Raw genomic sequence first — 17,406 nt, 5'->3', positions numbered from 1 at the left:
ACTCAAAAAACGCAAAACCCTTTCGTCTAGCGAGTTTTTTGTCTTGCGAGGCATTCGTCTTGCGGGGCACCACACAAACTCAGAGTGGAAACCACTGGAGGGGAGAGTGCTTGAATCCTGCTTGTGGGGTTCCCACTGAGGATGCTTCACTAGATGGGTGATTGGCCTGATCCAGCAGGCTCTTACTATGTTGTGCAGCGTAGAATAATAGAATTGTAGAGTTGTAAGCGACCCTAAGGGTCCTCTAGTCTAGGGGTCAGCAGACTTTTTTAGGAGAGGACCGGTTCACTGCCCCTCAGATCTTGTGGTGGGCTAAACATCACAATATTCTTTTAAAAAACTCTTTATTGCAGTCCAAAGACGCATAGAACAATTTCAGAACAAAATACAGTTAATACAGAGAGAGAAACCGAGGTGGTCATTTTGTTTTGTTTCAAGCTTGATGATGTTTGTTTCTTTTGACTTCCGAAAGAAACTTTGCCACAGCCAGTGTAATATCACTAGACCTGTCATCCAAAAGATATTTAATATGGGAGGCTTCAGATTTTCCCAGCAGATTTGCCAGTAGGGGTTTGATCAGTTGAACAATATACTGATATATCACAATGGCTGGATTAAGGATGGAGCTATGTAGAGGCATTGGCTGGCTTCGCAGTTTTTCCCACGTTGTGCTTTTTGCATAGTGCGCACACCCAACCATGATTTGCAATATATTGCCAGGTAAAAAAATATGAAAGTGATATCACAAAATGAACTTCAAAGTAGTTTTGGACTATATATCGCCCAGCCCTAATGTAATGTTCTGAAGAACTTGAAAGCTTGCCACTATTTGGAGACATTTTGATCAGTCATAGAAAAATAGAATTGTAGAGTTGGAAGGCTCTACCAAATTTTATCTTGTCCAGCTCCCTTCAATGCAAGTCTAACCAAGGTATTCCCCAACTGCAGTTTTGGACCTTGTTTTAAGATACTGACATTGAAAAATTTGATATTAGCTTTCGTTAAAAATAATGCTATTACCCTACCACCATGAAAAAGTTGCATTTAATCACATCACATAGAACTTCATCATGTACACTATTTCTAATTTGAATGCCTAAAAATACAACTGTTATGTAACTTTGAGAAGTGCAGGCTGCTGCTTATCTGTCAATACTTATTTCTAATCATTACAGTAGCACAATAAATCATTCATCCATGACTCAGCCATTCGATTTTGTGCTGCCTCTGCTCCCCTACCATCAGCTCCACTGTCTTATTTTCTAATAGTTTCCCCCCCCCCTTTGTGCTAGCAATTTAATCTAAATAAAAAGGCAAATTGCAACATACCAGTGACATATTGGTGAAATTATAATACCCCAATTCAACTATCCCATAGTGGGAAGAATATAACTTCATAACATGAATTATATGTACTTCTTGCAGTACTCAACATATTTTTGTTGAATGCCTTATTATGTATCTATGTATCATATACTTTACACGTAGACATGATATCTGTAAAGATGCCCACTGCAGAATTTAAGGCAGAGAAAGATAGCATTGAAATTAGTTTTCTGATTTTCAATGTAACACATTGTTCCCTTATTTTAAAATGAAGCTACATTGCATTTTTCTTTTTTTTATTTGTTGTTGTAATATTAACATCTCAATGCTTTATCATGGCTGTACATTTCTATACTGGCTAAAGTATCTGAGAAAGAGATGTGATGGTAGTTATTCAGCAACAGACCTACACTGTTTCAATGTACAACCAGCACATAAAATACAGGATATTCTGACCATAGATCTTTTTCTGTTTATCTGCAGAAACACACTTCACTACAGTGTTTCCCTAGTTAGTCTAATTAGCATCAATTCTCGTCATACCTGTTATTCTGCAATGACATTTGCATCATTTTAATCAACGAAAGCCAGCAAAACCCATCTTATAAAACACAAAGAAAAATGCAGCACTACCATATTGCAAAATTAAGAGGGAATAAATACATAAATCTTGCTGTTTCACAATTACACCATCAACTGCATTTTGCAATATATTATTTGATTCACTGCCATGCAAATACCAACACTAATAAGAAAGACAACTAAGCATCCATGTCTTTGATGAAAACAGCACCAGAGAAATGATCAAATTATGTCTGGTGTTATATAAAACAGAACAAACCCAACCACACTGACATGGATGCAGTACAAACTTACCTTAACTAAAGATCATTTAAGGGTGGAGAGTCTGCATCTAATTGTTTGGCATTTTCACCTTAAACCACTTAAGCTGTTGCAGAACATTTTGCATGGCAACTGTAACCAACAGTATCTAAGGGTAAGAACAGGTACTTTAAATGCTAGAGAACAACATTCCATATGGTGGTGCACCTTAAGTCCTCATAGTAGGAAAAACACTCAAAGCTTAAAAGATACACAGATGCAGTATTTATAAAATTCTGGCCATCACACCATAAAAACAGGCACAAATAGTATTTATTATTTGTAAAGCTACACATGTAGATGAAGTACAGAAAATGTAATGCTTTATGTTTCCTGCAATCTGTTCTGATGGTTTTGAAGGTAGGATTTTACTTGCATTTTACATTAAAGGCTTGCTGATAGGAAAGCTCACTTCAAGGAGGGAGTCAATCTAGCTACTTTAGGAAGGGAGTTCCAGTGTTTGCGAGCAGCCACCAAGAATGCACTCCCCACATCTAAACCAAGCGTGCCTGTGAAAATGGCAGGACTGAGAGGTGGTTCCCCAAAGATCTCAGAGCCTGGGCGAATTCATAGGGAAGCACAGAGTCCTTCAGATACCCTGGGCCTAAGCTGTATAGGTCATAATCAGCAGTTTGAATTGTGCCTGGAAACAGACCAGTGGAGCTGCTGTAGCAAGAGACCTCTACTCCATAGAATCAGCCCTTGTCAACAGTAGCTGCAGCTCTGTAAGCCAGCTGAAGTCTCTGAACTTTTCACATAGAGTACACTAAGCCGTCCAAATACCAGGTAACTAAGGTATGGGTCACTGTGGCAGGATCAGATGATGTTTCCCATCTCTGTATATAAATATTCCATTTCCCTACTGTATCTAAGAGTGGCGGATAATACCTTACAAAACACATACAATCATATCCTTTAAAAATATTTTCTTAGCATGTAAGATATTGCTGAATATGTATTAAGCAAAAAGAAAATGACTATTTCTTCCCATTAGTGCCTTAATATTGCATAGACACTACTGTGTCACTGGTACGATGTATGACTTTTCAATGTACACTGTGATTTACCATCTATAAGAATATGTACTAACCTTTTAATTAGCAACAACTTACTTCATCCTGAATGCCAAACCATTCTTTGTTATGAAAGGTTTTCCATCCACATTTTTGTTAGAATCTGGTTTTAAGGAAGTCTGTCATTTCTTTGCTAATTTCACTGGATTAGGTTACTGTAGTGTTGACCTGCATAATCAGCACTAAGGCAACAGTGTTTTGCACAAATTGACATTGGTGAGCATTTCCCTCCATGTTTGTTATAACTGAAACAAAACCCAATAAAGAAACCACAGCTAGCTGTTCCTCTATCATATTCTACACAACTATGTTTCCCATTTCATTGGTAGTTATAGTTAAATAATGTAGACCAGGGGTCAGCAAACTTTTTCAGCAGGTGTCCCTCAGACCTTGGGGGGGGGGGAGCGGACTATATATTTTGGGGAAAATGAACAAATTCCTATGCCCCACAAATAACCCAGAGATGCATTTTTAATAAAATGACACATTCTACACATGTAAAAACACACTGATTTCTGGACCATCCGCAGGCCGGATTTAGAAGGTGATTGGGCCAGATCTGTCCCCTGGGCCTTAGTTTGCCTACCCATGATGTAGACAATTCCTTTTCATTTTGCAATCGTGAAAGCTTTTAAGTTATCATTATTACCTCCTCCTATCGCTCTTAGTTTCAGACAACAACACATCAGCCAGCTATAAAGAAAATACAATGGTATCTCGGGTTACAGATGCTTCAGGTTACAGACTCCGCTAACCCAGAAATAGTACCTCGGGTTAAGAACTTTGCTTCAGGATGAGAATAGAAATTGTGTGGCAGCAGCGGAGCGGCAGGCCCCATTAGCTAAAGTGGTACCTCAGGTTAAGAACAGTTTCAGGTTAAGAACGGACCTCCAGAACAAATTAAGTTCTTAACCCGAAGTACCACTGTAAAAAAGAGAGAAGCTACATGAGATGTTCACAACAGAGTAAAAACAAAGGATATACAGTGGTACCTCGCAAGACGAATGCCTCGCAAGACGGAAAACTTGCAAAACGAAAGGGTTTTTGGTTTTTTGAGTTGCTTCGCAAGACGATTTTCCCTATGGGCTTGCTTCGCAAGACGGAAACGTCTTGCAAGTTTGTTTCCTTTTTCTTAAAACCGTTAATACAGTTGCGACTTGACTTCGAGGAGCAACTCATAGCACGCGGTGTGGTAGCCTTTTTTGAGGTTTTTGAAGACTTTGGTGATTTTTGAAGCTTTTCCAAAACTTTCCTGACACCGTGCTTCGCAAGATGAAAAAAACCACAAGACGAAAAAACTCGCGGAACGAATTAATTTCGTCTTGCGAGGCACCACTGTATGTGAGGTTTAACTTTTACATCATTATTCCAAATTACTTGTATGATATTAAGAGTGGACACTGCAACTATAAAAGCAGTATGTTACAAAAGATGGAGGGGACTGCAATAAATCCTCTAGATTGGGGTGGATTCAGTATGTTGGGCGACTTTTGACTAGGGATGGCTGATATCTGCTTTCCAACATTGTTAATATATAGCCAGCTAAACCTTGTGATATGGGACGCGGGTGGCGCTGTGGGTAAAACCTCAGCACCTAGGACTTGCCGATCGCATGGTCGGCGGTTCGAATCCCCGCGGCGGGGTGCGCTCCCGTCGTTCGGTCCCAGCGCCTGCCAACCTAGCAGTTCGAAAGCACCCCCGGGTGCAAGTAGATAAATAGGGACCGCTTACCAGTGGGAAGGTAAACGGCATTCCGTGTGCTGTGCTGGCTCGCCAGATGCAGCTTGTCACGCTGGCCACGTGACCCGGAAGTGTCTGCGGACAGCGCTGGCTCCCGGCCTATAGAGTGAGATGAGCGCACAACCCTAGAGTCTGGCAAAGACTGGCCCGTACGGGCAGGGGTACCTTTACCTTTTTAAACCTTGTGATATCCTTATAAAGGAGGAAAGAAGGTGGGAAGAAGGCAGTTGTTGGCCATGCAGATGATCAGCATAATTGTGCGCAGCTTCTGCCACTTCCAGGCGAGGCTGGGTAGGCAGCGCTGCCCCGGGCAGAGTGCATCAGCCGGGGCACCACATGGCATGGCACCGTGCACAGAAACGTAGAGCCCCGGGGCTCCAATGGCTTCCCTGGAGCCGCCAGCTGCGGCTAGCCTCAAAGATAGCCTCTCACCACACAAGCGATAGCTACTGGAAGCCACTCTCTGGAGCACTACGCAAGGCATGGGAGGCAGTTTCAATCTGCTCAGCAATTGCACAGGGAGGGAGGGAAGGTGGCAGCCTGCTGGCACTTGTGTGGCCAGAGAAAGAAATGAAGGTGCTGGCTGACAGGCAAAGTTAGCCCCACTCTTGTCTCAGGCTCCCCAGGCTGGCATCTGGGCTGCGGAGGGAGGGAGTGGGCAAACATCAAGCAGCCTAACTGGGCTCTCCGGACTGAGCTGAGTTACTTTATGGGTGAGCTGAAGTATTTGATTTTAAAGAGCAGAGATATAGCAGGCATAATGGTAATCTGGTGGAAGAATATTGACAAGCTGTATAGAGGAGGGTGACCAAGATTATCAGGGTATAACTGTCCCAATCCAACAAGACACATTTCAGTACCAGATATACAAGTGAAGCCGTGGGCTCAAGCCAGTGCAAGTTTACTATTGAGCTATGAACTCCCTACTCTGAAATTAACCTAACCAACAAAACTTACTTTCTAGTTGCAGATGTCCTTAAGACTTAAAGGACACTTCAAATATGAGCAGGCTTCAAAACAAAATCTATCATCATGTGACTGATTAATATTATGCACCTAATATTTCAGAAATGTGTTTTATCTGCCATTGAAAGTCAGGTACAACTCATATGAATAAGGATAAAAAGTTTAGTTGGGAAGTCAGTAAATGACATTATCTTTATCTTTGGATTTTTATACAATAGCAGACTACTCATGGAAATAACAACTGGGTAGAGAAATAATTTCTAACGTATTTCTGTGTTTCAGAGAGCAAATGAGGTTTTCCTGAAACAGAATGGAGATCATACTTTTGCCAGGAAGTATCCTGATCTGTACAACTTATCAGCTGCTATTTTACTATTAAAAATTCTAGCATTGTTGGGAAAGTAAATCTACCAATGCAAAAAATTCAGCCTCTCACATGCTTCAATCCACATTTCATTTGTAAAATGGGCACAGGAAAAGCTTCTAGATTAAAATAAATAAATAAAAGTAGCTCCTGGTTTATATAACCAGAATTTACTTTTAATCTGTGGTTTAAACACACTTTCCCACATATAAGTAAAATCCTGTAAGACCACTCAAAAATCAAATTGCTACAACTGTGAGGAGATAAAAGCATGCTGCAAAAAAAGAGGGATCTACATGAAAGAGTATATCTACTAGAGCGTCTGTCATCTCTAGTTCCTGCTCTTCCCCAATTATTTATTTCCTGCATTTATATTTCACCTTTCCGCTAGATCTGACCGATGTATCGATCATCCAACACCAGCTTGTAGACCACATCATATGAACCACTTCAAAAAAACGGAACCGGCAGTGTATTGCAAAGCACAGCCTTCAAAACTCCAAGGGGTGCTATAATTATGAGCTCTCTGGCAGGCGGCTGGCTGGCTGTCCTTTCAGCTCACTTTCCCTTCCTATGGCAGAAGAGCCCCACTCCCAGCCTCAGCGCCTCCCCATAACCATGGTGTCTCTACCCAATGTAGGAATCAAGGCTGGGCCGCCTCCTCTTTCTACTTCCAGAGAGGAGTGGAAGGAGTTCGCCCACCAAATGTGAGGGTTTGTCTGCCTCCAAGAGAAGGAATCTGCAGTGCACATAGCACATACCTATTAATTTCCTTGACTGCTCCTTCGTCCAATCTCCATACACACACCCTGTGCAATCTTCAATGACTGCTCCTTCGCCCAATCTCCACCCTCCCCACCCGTTCCATGTTTCAGACATCACAATATATCACTAAATTGCAATGTTTAGTTTGTGATATACCTGGTGACATATCGCGATGTTGAAAACCAGGTATCACCCAGCCTGAGTTTCCACCAAGGTACCAAAGACTGTTTACACAGCTTAATATTTCTGTTAATATTCTGTTAATATAACAGAAACCAATGGTATAGTATTCCCAGCCTGATTTAAGGAGCTGATGGCCCTAGCTACTTGGCCTTCCTGGCTTCTGCATGCAAGTCTACATAAGACACATTGCTCCTGCTTTCCTTTATTGCAGGCTTCCTCAACCTCGGCCCTCCAGATGTTCTGAGACTTCAATTCCCATCATCCCTGACCACTGGTCCTGCTAGCTAGGGATCATGAGAGCTTTAGGCCAAAAACATCTGGAGGGCCGAGTTTGAGGAAGCCTGCTTTATTGCAATACTTTTTGTTCTCTTGGCTAGGGAATCTTAAACAGTGGGGACTAGTGCCCATTGGACTGGTAGGGAGGAAGGCCAACAGCACGTGAAGTCAAAGCTAATGACAGTCAGAACCTCCCCTCATTTCAATGAAGGTAAGGCTGAGACTAAGACTAAGGAGAAGGAAGCTTACAGCCAATGCCACTCTCTAAACTGGTTGTAAGAAAGAAGGGAGGGAGGTGAGAACTGGCCGACTGCAGACTGAGGTTGGTTGGGTAGCTTCCCATTTGACCCAATGGACCAGCCTCCATGACTTTAAAAGAATCTAACAAAAGCTGGATGGATTCTCAATACCGGAAAACTCTTATCAAGCAAAGAGCTAAACTCTTACTTTGTATAAGTAGTTAACATAGCCTTGAAAAGCCAAGAACAATGATTATGTACATGACCTTGTGGATTTCATACTTTGGAAGGTAGTCTTGATCCTGGAAAGCACAACAGAAGACCTTGCTGGGGGGGGGGGGGAAGAGGAGGGGTAAGGAAACCTGATGATAAGCCAGAAGATATTGCTCTCTTTCAATATATATCGTTCATTAAGCACATTCACAGTTCTAATAATTCATAAGATTAAGGAATAAAAAAGTATTTAATGTTTTTTCCCCATGCTCAAAGTGATTTGCATTTCCCTCATTGTTACAATGGGCTACTACTACCACTATGCCTATATTAAAAATGGGGAGCCTGAGGCAGATAGTGACTTGCTGCACAGTGGATTCATGTCTGAGGAAAGATTTGACGTAACCGCACAGCAACAGCTTTAGCAAGTGTGACAGAAGGCACTTAATCAACTTGGGATAAAAGAAGAAACTTCACATTTCTGTAAAACTGTCCATATGCTGTCAGGCTGAAGTAAAGTTCCAAATTTTTAGAAGCAAACACATAATTTTTAAGCACCAGTCATGCAGATAAGAGAATGAAAGATCTTTTAAACATCTGTACAATCAACTGCCCCATATTTTTCCATTTCTAATTCTGATAGATGACCTCCATATAACAGCAGCCTGTGTGTTAAGGTGCTCAAAAAGCCATTCAGAAACACAATTATGTTGAATGCTAACCATTTACATACTGTAATCAAGTTCTTAGCCCTGTCCTCCACAAGCTGTCCAAGTGCAAAAGAAATGGGTGTGGGGAAGGAAGAAAAACATACAAAAGCCTAAAATAATCAATATATTTTGCAACATATTCATATTTTGTGAGCTATGGGCCAGAAATACAATGACTAGGGGGATGTGGTTCTGAAACAATGTGTCAGTTTCCTATGTGGAATTTCCCTTATGGGAATGAAGGGATACAACTTCAAGGGCTAAAAACCAAGGACCTCTTGACTTGAAGAGCAGAACAAAACAAAACACAAGGCAAATCCAGTCAAGAGCAAAGATCCAAGGGGAGGTTTCCAGGGAGCCCTTTGCTGATTTTGTCCAGGGCCCTGATCCGCTTACAGATCTGCAGATCTTCCGGCCCCTTAAATTTCATGGCATCAGCCCACCAAGGCAGCAGCAGCGGCGGCAGCAGCAGGACCGAAGCAGCCGGGCCCCGGATCCCCGAGGTGCGGCACAGCGGGGGCATGAAGGAGCCGGCCCGTGCCCGGGGGCGAGGCGCCCTGTCGCCCTCCTGCCCAGGACGAGCCTTTCCCTGCGCGAGAGAGGCAAGAGGGTCCCGGAACCCCGGCGCCCGCCTCCCAGCCCCTTCTCCCCCCGAGTCTCCCGGCCAGGAGACCCGCCGCGCGGATGCCTCCCCTCACGGACTGCGCTTTCAGGGCGGGCAAGGCAGGCGGCAAGGCGCCCGAGCCCCACGGAGCTGCCGGCGGGACAGGCCAGGGAAAGTTTCCCTTCTCGAGGCCAAGGGGGCGAGACGGGCCGGCCCGAAACTTCTCGCGGAGAAACTTCTCCGCTGCTTCGGGGGCGTCCAAGGGGCCTCCCCCCCCCCCGCCAGGAAGCGGAGGCGACCCCGCCCCGCGGGGAGGGGAGGCGGCGCGGGCGCCAAGCGGCCTCCGGCGCCCCCCCCCGGCCCCCTCTCGCCCCGGTTCGCGTCCCGCCTGAGGCGGAGAACTCTCGGGCACGCGCCGCCGGATAGAAGCAAGGAAGGGAAGTTACCTGGGCGGCGGTCGGTCGGTCGGTCGGGCTGCCTCCCTTCTCCCCTCCGGGCGCCCCGCTCGCCTCACGCGCCGCCCGCGACTCCTCGCCTCGCAACTCAAACTGCCGGCCTCCCTCGCAGGCCCCGCCCCTCGCTCGCGCGTCCCCGCGGCAGCAACCGCCTCCCCGCGCGCGCGCCCGGGCGGAGGGGGAAGAAAGGGGCGTGGCTCCCCGCCTAGTTTTCTCCGTCCCGTTAGCAACGCCGACGCGCCGCTTTCCCTGGAAGGTGACAAAAAGAGGGTCCCGCTCGCCCAAGGGCGAGACTACGATCCCCAGCATGCATTGCTGCTAACCCGCCCTGTGGGTAGGTTTTTTCGGGGTTGGTGTGCGAACTCGCGTATGTGTAATTCTTCCGCTTTCAAAAAATAGTTCCGCTACTGCCTTTATTACAAGAAAGCAGCTAAGGCTTTTTCGGAGGTTTGTTTCTCGAAGGAGGTTATAAAGGGGTGGGGAGAGCGTCTCCGTTGTCACCGGACAATGAATTGTGGGGGGGAGGGGAGAGCGCCCTCGCGGAAGGATACGCGGAAGGGGCGGGGCAACGCGTCCTGCGTGTGAGGAGAGGGCGGAGAGAGGGATGGCGGAGGCCGAGTGGGGGTGACGGGGCAGCAGTCTCGCCAGGGGAGCCCCCCCGCCCGCCCCTCAGCGACAGGTCAGTGGGGGGGGCGAGGGCTGTCGGGTTGCAGCAGCCGGCGGCGGCGCGGGAGGGGCGAGCAGGCCTCGGGGGCGCCTCCCGCCAGGCTCCCCTCGAGAGGGTCTTCCTCCGCCCCGTGACCCCTCCCTCCGCTCCCGCCCCGCCGTGCCGCCTTCCGGCCCTCTCCAAGGGGGCGGCCGCGCGGGGTCCCGGCGGCGCTCGCTCCCGCGGGCTGCGATGTCCCCCAAGTGGGCGCCTTGGCCCGGGGGCCTCTGGGGGAGCAGGAGGCCGAGCAGGGGGCGCCTTGGGCCTGGCGCCTCATGGTCCTCGGCTTGTTCCGATGAGAACCCATCCATATTGTCTTAATGGCTCTGTGAAATGCACCTCGGGGTCCTTGTGCAGCTTCCCCCTCGCCTCAGCTCTGTCCCGCCTTCCCCCCACTTATCCGCCCCGCCAACAACCCTGTGAGGTTGGTTCGGCAGAGGGAGGGGGGGCTGTGCTGCCTCCAGAGGCAATTGGGACTCCTGAGCGTATCCAGTTGCTGCTGAAAGCAGCAGGACATGGTAAGGTGCCAAATTGAAAAGGGGAAATTGGGAGTGTGTTTTTGGCTCTTGCTTTGAATCCACAGCTTGAATTTTGCTACAGTTTTACCTGTTCTGCATATGACAGTGGGTGATGGACAGGTGGGTGTGACTTCAACCAAACAGTATGGGGAGGCATGGTGGAAGAGGTTTCCTGTTGCTGATTTATTGTAAAATAATACATTTTCAGTGGCACTATCTATGTAAAGTTTGTGGTTTCAAAGCTAGAAATATCAAAAGGCCCTTCCCTTTTTAATAATTCATTTTACTTTGTTGTTGGTGTTGTTACATACTAAGACTTCAGCCTTCCTAAATTTAGTTTTTCTCTGGTTGTGTGCAAATAATAGCTTTTCAGAGACCGAACTGTATTGTGGAAAGCCCTTACCCATAATGCACATCATGGATGGTTTGGTCTGCCTGCAGAATAGATGCCACAAGTGCCACAGAAAGCAGGAGTTTGTGGAACGGATGAACCAGTGTGGGAAGGCCTCATGGTCCTGGCTTTGCTGTAGCCAAGCCTCCATTCCTTCTAGCATTGTCCTGTGCTTTGCTGCTGCCTGCTTTGTGGCTCAGAAGATTAGAGACAATATAAACTATATACAGTTGTACCTTGGTTCTCGAACGTAATCCATTCTGGAAGTCCATTCAACTTCTGAAACGTTCGAAAACCAAGGCACGGTTTCCGATTGGCTGCAGAAGCTTCCTGCACTCAAGCAGAAGCCGTGTTGGATGTTCGGCTTCTGAAAAAAGGTTCGAAAACTTACGGTACTTCCGGGTTTTCAGCGTTTGGGAGCCAAAACTTATGAGTACCAAGGTGTTCGAGAACCAAGGTACAAGTGTATTATGGAAAGTTTTTCCCCTGTTTGTTGTTCAGTTGGGCAACTCTTAAGATATCGTAACAAAATTCTGCATGGTAACTTCTGAGCACAAGAAGCAGGTTTTTTGTTTTTGGATACAGTTGGACACCATTTTGAATTAAGATGGTGGACTGAGCCAGTCAAAAGAATTCCCGAGCAATGCTGGGTACGAGACTTTTAGTTTAAAGCAAACTATGGTTTATGAATATATGAATAGCAAGCTGGTGCATACTGCTCAGTAGTGTTGGATTTGCCTCTCCTGGGCTTTGCGATATGCGTGGACCAGCTCTTGTAGTTTGTTTCTCTCCAAACAAACTGCAAGCACTGGTTTGCATGTGACGCAAAGCTGCTGTTTGTTTCCTCTCTGATGTGGTAAAGGGAGGAGGGAATTGAACACTATTGAGCAGCATGTATCATAGCATATTAAACCATTATTTATTTTAAACTGCATTTTAACATTTGAGTGCAAACCAGGTCAGTGTGTAGCAATGTGCTCTGATGTAGCACCGACTTACATTATGGACTTGAAGTGTAATATGCTAATCAGAAGGTCTGCCTTTTTAAAGTTCTCAAAGTTCTTAACCTAGCTCATGGTTGTCATCTGAACTAGCCAGATGTTTAACTAATGATCAATCACAGTCAATCAATCATTTGAAAAATGCTTATTTTTTAAAAATAAATTTCATTTTTCAATTTAACAGTAATCATAATAAATTACATACATACTTATTTTGACTTCCCTTCTCCCCTTCCTTGGTTTCTTATAAAAACATTTTAAAGACTGTATATCCCCCTTAACTTCTTTTGTTTATTACTCTATTTCTTCCAAAATCACCTTTAAACTGCTTGATTTTAAATTAATCCTGCTAACGTATTTTGTTGTTTACAATATTTATGATAATCCATGTATCCATTCTTCGTTAAACAATATTTCATCTTGACTTATGAAAAATAAGACTTCAGAGCCACCTTGCCCCAAAATGGCAACTAGACATCTGCTTTGGTCACTGTAACCTTGGGTTAAGGTGCCATTTGGCACCTAGCTTATATATATGAGTTTCTAATACTGAGCAACAGCCCTCTTTCTTACTCTCCAGCAACTGCTATTCAGAGCCAATATTTATATATTTATTTATTATTAAATTACTACATTTCTATACCACCCTTCATCCAAGGATCGGTTTACAATATAAAAACATAAAAATACATAACATAGCTGCATACCCCCCTCCCATACACAGTATAAAAGGCCATAGATTGTTTAATTAACCAAAGGCAGAGGAGAAGAGTGTTGTTTTTGCTTGACATCTAAAGATATGTAACAAATGTCCCAGGCAAGCCTCCTTGGTGAGAGCATTCCACAAATGGGGAGCCACCACAGAAAAGATCCGTTCTCATGTTGCCACCCTCCAAACCTCTTGTGGAGAAGGCACACACAGAAAGGCCTCAGATGATGATTGCAGGGTCTTGATTGGTTCATATGGAAAGAGACAGTCCTTGAGGTGTTGTAGGCTGGAGCTAATTAGAGCTTTATAGGTCAAAACTGACACTTTGAACAGGACCCAAACACTAAATGGCAGCCAGTGCAACTGGGCCAGGATTGGTTTTGATGGTCCAGGGAACCATCCACTAACAGTGCTTCAGTATGGATTGAGCTTCAGTTTGTTGGCTCTCACCCAGTCCATTACCAAGGCAGTGGTCCAGCCAATGTTAGAAACAGATATGAAAGCTAGGAGCTAAACAGCACCTTAAAATTAGGTTATGGGTACAACAACAGAATGTCTAGGCACACTTTTTTATAATAAGAATACAAAGCTGAAAATGAATGAACTGCAGCTAAAATATTATGTTCATTTTTCACATGGTCTAGTCCTTTCTTTGCCCACCCCCCTAATATTCTTAAGAGGGTCTCTTCTTCAGTCTTCAGAGAATAGCTGGAAATAGGGAGGCAGAAAAAGGTTCTTCTTTTCTTCCACTCTGCAGTTTTAATCTGAAATCTTTGGCATAGTACTGCGCCCAGAGCTCAGAAACTGCTTGCGCTAACGAAATTCCCTGTCACAAAATGTGCCTAGAACAAGGGGAATTTCAAACCCTGGGTCTAGCACATCCACTGCCTCAACTCCATATGTGAAGGAGAAGTAGAGCTGTGTGTCATCAGCATATAGCTGACAACATACCCCATAACTGCAGAAGACCTCACTCAGCATGTAGATGTTAAACAGCCTAGGGCATACTGTATTTTTCGCCCTTTAGGGCGCACCGGCCCATAGGACGCACCTAGTTTTCAGGGGGGGAAATCAAGGAAAAAATATGATTCCCCCCCCCCCCGCAGCTCTGGGAGCAGCGGACAGGCTGCACGCAGCCTGTGCGCTACTCCAAGACCTTCTTCCCGCTTTTGCGGGAGGTGGCGGAATTCCCCCACCTCCCGCAAAAGCCCACAGGAGCCGCGCGCGACTCCTGCGGGCTTTTCGACCAGGAGGGAGAAGGGACTGAAATGGCCAGGCAGTCCCTTCTCCCTCCTCGGGGAAAGCCCCCAAGAGTGGCGCACTCTTTAAAGGCTGTGCGACTCCTGCGGGCTTTTCTATGAGGTGGGGGAATTCCTAGAAAAGCCAGCAGAAGCCGCGCAGCCCCTTTAAACAGCGCACGGCTTCTGCGGGCTTCTGCGGGAGGTGGGGGAATTCCCCCACCTCCTAGAAAAGCCAGCACAAGCCGCGCATCCTTTAAAGAGCGTGCGGCTTTTGTCTGCTTTTGCGGGAGGTGGGGGAATTCCCCCATCTCCCGCAAAAGCCCACAGGAGGGAGAAGGGACGGACTCGGCCAGACCGTCCCTTCCCCCTCCTTGGGGAAAAGCCCCCAAGAGCCGCGCTCTCTTTAAAGGCGGTGTGACTCCTGCGGGCTTTTCTATGTGGGGGAATTCCCCCACCTCCCGCAGAAGCCCGCAGAAGCCGTGCGCTCTTTAAAGGGGCTGCACGGCTTCTGCTGGCTTTTCGACTCAGCTTGTGGGGCTGGCGATGGGGGGAAGCGCTGCTGTCCCCCACCGCCAGCCTCAAAGCCGGGTTGGAGAGTAGCGGGAAGGCGTCAAGCGCCTTCCCGCTGCCTCCCGATCCTCTCGGGCTGGCGATGGGGGGAAGCGCTGCTTTCCCCCACTGCCAGCCTCAAAGCCAGGTCGGAGAGTAGCGGGAACGCGTTGCATGCTTTCCCGCTGCCCCACGTTCCTCTGGGGCTGGCAATGGGGGGAAGCGCTGCTTTCCCCCACCGCCAGCCTCAAAGCACAGACTCTTCTGGCTTCAGCGAAAGCAACGCGAAGCCTCCGGAGCGCAGTCTTCCTAGGCTTCTCGTTGCTATCGCTGAAGCCAAGGAGCCTGCATTCGCCCCATAGACGCGCACACATTTCCTCTTCATTTTTGGAGGGGAAAAAGTGAGTCCTAAAGGGCAAAAAATACGGTAAATGGGAACCTTAGGAAGCCCTTTGTTGAAGGCTCCTCGGGGCCAAAGAGCAACCTCCAAGCATCAGCCGTTGGAAACCATTGACATAGGACCGCAACCATCCCAAAGTGCCACCCACCCTTGACTCGGACAGCCACTCCTGACACGGTTGATGATATTGAAAGCTGCTAAAAGGTTGGAGAGAATTAACAGGGACACATTTCCCCTGTCTCTCTCCCAACAGATTGCCCCTACAGGGCAATCAAAGCAGCTTCTGTGCCAGAAGCAGGCCCAAACCTGTATTGAAATGGATCTAGAGAAACAGTTTTCTCCAAGGGCACCTGGATCTGGTCTGCAAATTTGTCTAATCTTTTTAAAAACTCTGAATTAAGGACCATATTGTGATAGTTTTGGTTTGGTATGAAAAAAAAGGAACCATAGGATAGGCTCTTTGAGTGGACCATTGTAAAATGTTCATTTCTTTTCGCTTAATCTGCCATGGTATATTCTGAGCCAGTAAATACTGTGTCACATTGTACATTAAGAAATCCTGTTATACTGAAATGGATAATAGCCGGCCTATCAAGATCATCGTTTTTGACACAGATTGGCAGCACTTTTCCAGGGTTTTAGGTGAGTCTTTCAGTAGTACCTGGGGTTGATGGGGACTGAACTTGGGGACTGAACTTGTTACCTTCTGCAATGTTTCCCCTATTTATGTTGTGTTACGCTCCTAAACCTGGAACAGTAGAACTGTACAGGGCTGTTCAAAATCTGAGAGTACAGAGCTGGGGTCAGAAAAAGGAGGGGAAAAAACCTGTGTTTTAGTATGATGAGCTTTCATCAAGTGTAGCTAATGCTGCCAGAGCAAAGTTGGAACCTGATGGTTATTTTTGTACAAGTACTGGAATTTTATTTTTGCAGATTTCTTCAGTTTAGACAGCTTAATTCCCTTGCTTTACTTTCAAATCCTTAGGTCCCCAATGGTATGTCAGTTTTTTGTCTCACAAAGCTGTTTATCCATGATTTGCTTTTTTTAGCTGGATATCAGTAAATGCAGCTGGACAATATTTTTTCTACATGAATAGGCTGGCAGATTTGAGTTTCCTTGCAGTGAAAAGTGGTGTGGATGGCAACAGCATCAACAAGAAGCAACCCCTTCCCATCCCTTCTCACTGCAATAAAACAAGGTTTAACAGTTTGGACTAATTCCTTTAAAGGCTGGAGTGGTGTTCTTAAAATGCATGAATGTTTGTGAGAAAACTTCAGGTCAATCTAACATAAAGTGAGGATTAATGTAGGCTTGTGAGAATTCTCCTATGAACATGTTTTAACAGACTGAAAAGAATTCACTTTTGAATCACGCCTTAGTACCATGTTCTGAGAATGAAAGGATGATGATACGTTAAGTGATCTTGGGAATTTTTCAAGGGTCAATTGGATATTCTAATCTGAACTAGAATAGTGAGCACTGAAGCAAAGGGTGTATTAAATATGTGATCTTGTAAATGACCCTTTGAAAAGTTCTTGGCTGAGCTAGCCTCTTGGGTCTCCTAACTGGGCCTTGTAGTATAAAGAATGGAATTTAAAGTGTCATCCACTGTGATTCTAATATTTTCTTCTGAGCAACTGCCACTGTTCCATCTTCCTCACCCTTTTGCCCCATAATTTGCTTCAGCTCACTTCCAAGTATTGCCACATGTCTTGCAGTCACCCGCATGATGTTTGGGAGGGTGCTACTATCTCTAGGTCTTCCCAGAGAGCCATAACTGATAAAGGCTAACTTCAAGAGTTCTGCTTCCTGCCCACTTCACTCCCTTGAGCGTGCATCAAAAACTCCATGTAGTAGAATCTTAGAAGTTTGAATGCTTAGCAGTGTAAATGTGTGTAAATGTGTGCTGTTCAATGTTTATATATTCAAGTAAACATAACAGAGAACATATTATAAACACTGATCCCAATCCAATGTTTTCTCAGCTATACTACTGTGGAATATTTCCTCCTCCCCCTCCCCCTGGCACCCTGTTCTATTGCTGAAGTGAAAAAAAAAACAAACTTGGAAGGAACCAGCTCCTCAGCTACCGTA

General features: G+C 45.7%; 2 protein-coding genes across 10 annotated transcripts in view; one reads left to right on the top strand and one right to left on the bottom strand.

Annotated features, from left to right (window-relative positions):
- The window catches only part of PEAK1 (pseudopodium enriched atypical kinase 1), an 81,249-nt gene extending 71,350 nt beyond the window's left edge, over positions 1–9,899 (bottom strand). For 4 of the 5 annotated variants that reach the window (XM_081021490.1, XM_081021486.1, XM_081021488.1 and 1 more), the window contains exon 1: positions 9,788–9,899. The gene's annotated coding sequence lies outside the window, so the exon portion shown is untranslated. Of the gene's footprint in view, positions 1–2,202; positions 2,302–9,787 lie in introns of those variants that run through there. The other variant, XM_081021487.1, reaches the window with a different exon arrangement.
- A 178-nt stretch (positions 9,900–10,077) lies between these two features.
- HMG20A (high mobility group 20A) overlaps positions 10,078–17,406 on the top strand; it is a 64,602-nt gene continuing 57,273 nt past the window's right edge. Inside the window, exon 1 of one of the 5 annotated variants that reach the window (XM_081021588.1) lies at positions 10,078–10,130. Coding sequence is in view for 1 of the 5 variants with exons in the window: in XM_081021583.1 (XP_080877709.1) it covers positions 11,018–11,020 (3 nt within the window). In the remaining 4 variants the exon portion in view is untranslated. The other 4 variants (XM_081021587.1, XM_081021585.1, XM_081021584.1 and 1 more) reach the window with 4 other exon arrangements.

Source organism: Podarcis pityusensis (assembly GCF_964106645.2).
Source record: "Podarcis pityusensis genome assembly, chromosome: 9".
NCBI classification, from domain to species: Eukaryota; Metazoa; Chordata; class Lepidosauria; order Squamata; family Lacertidae; genus Podarcis; species Podarcis pityusensis.
Note: the sequence above shows the minus strand (reverse complement) of the source record. Positions and strands in the feature narration are given on the sequence as shown.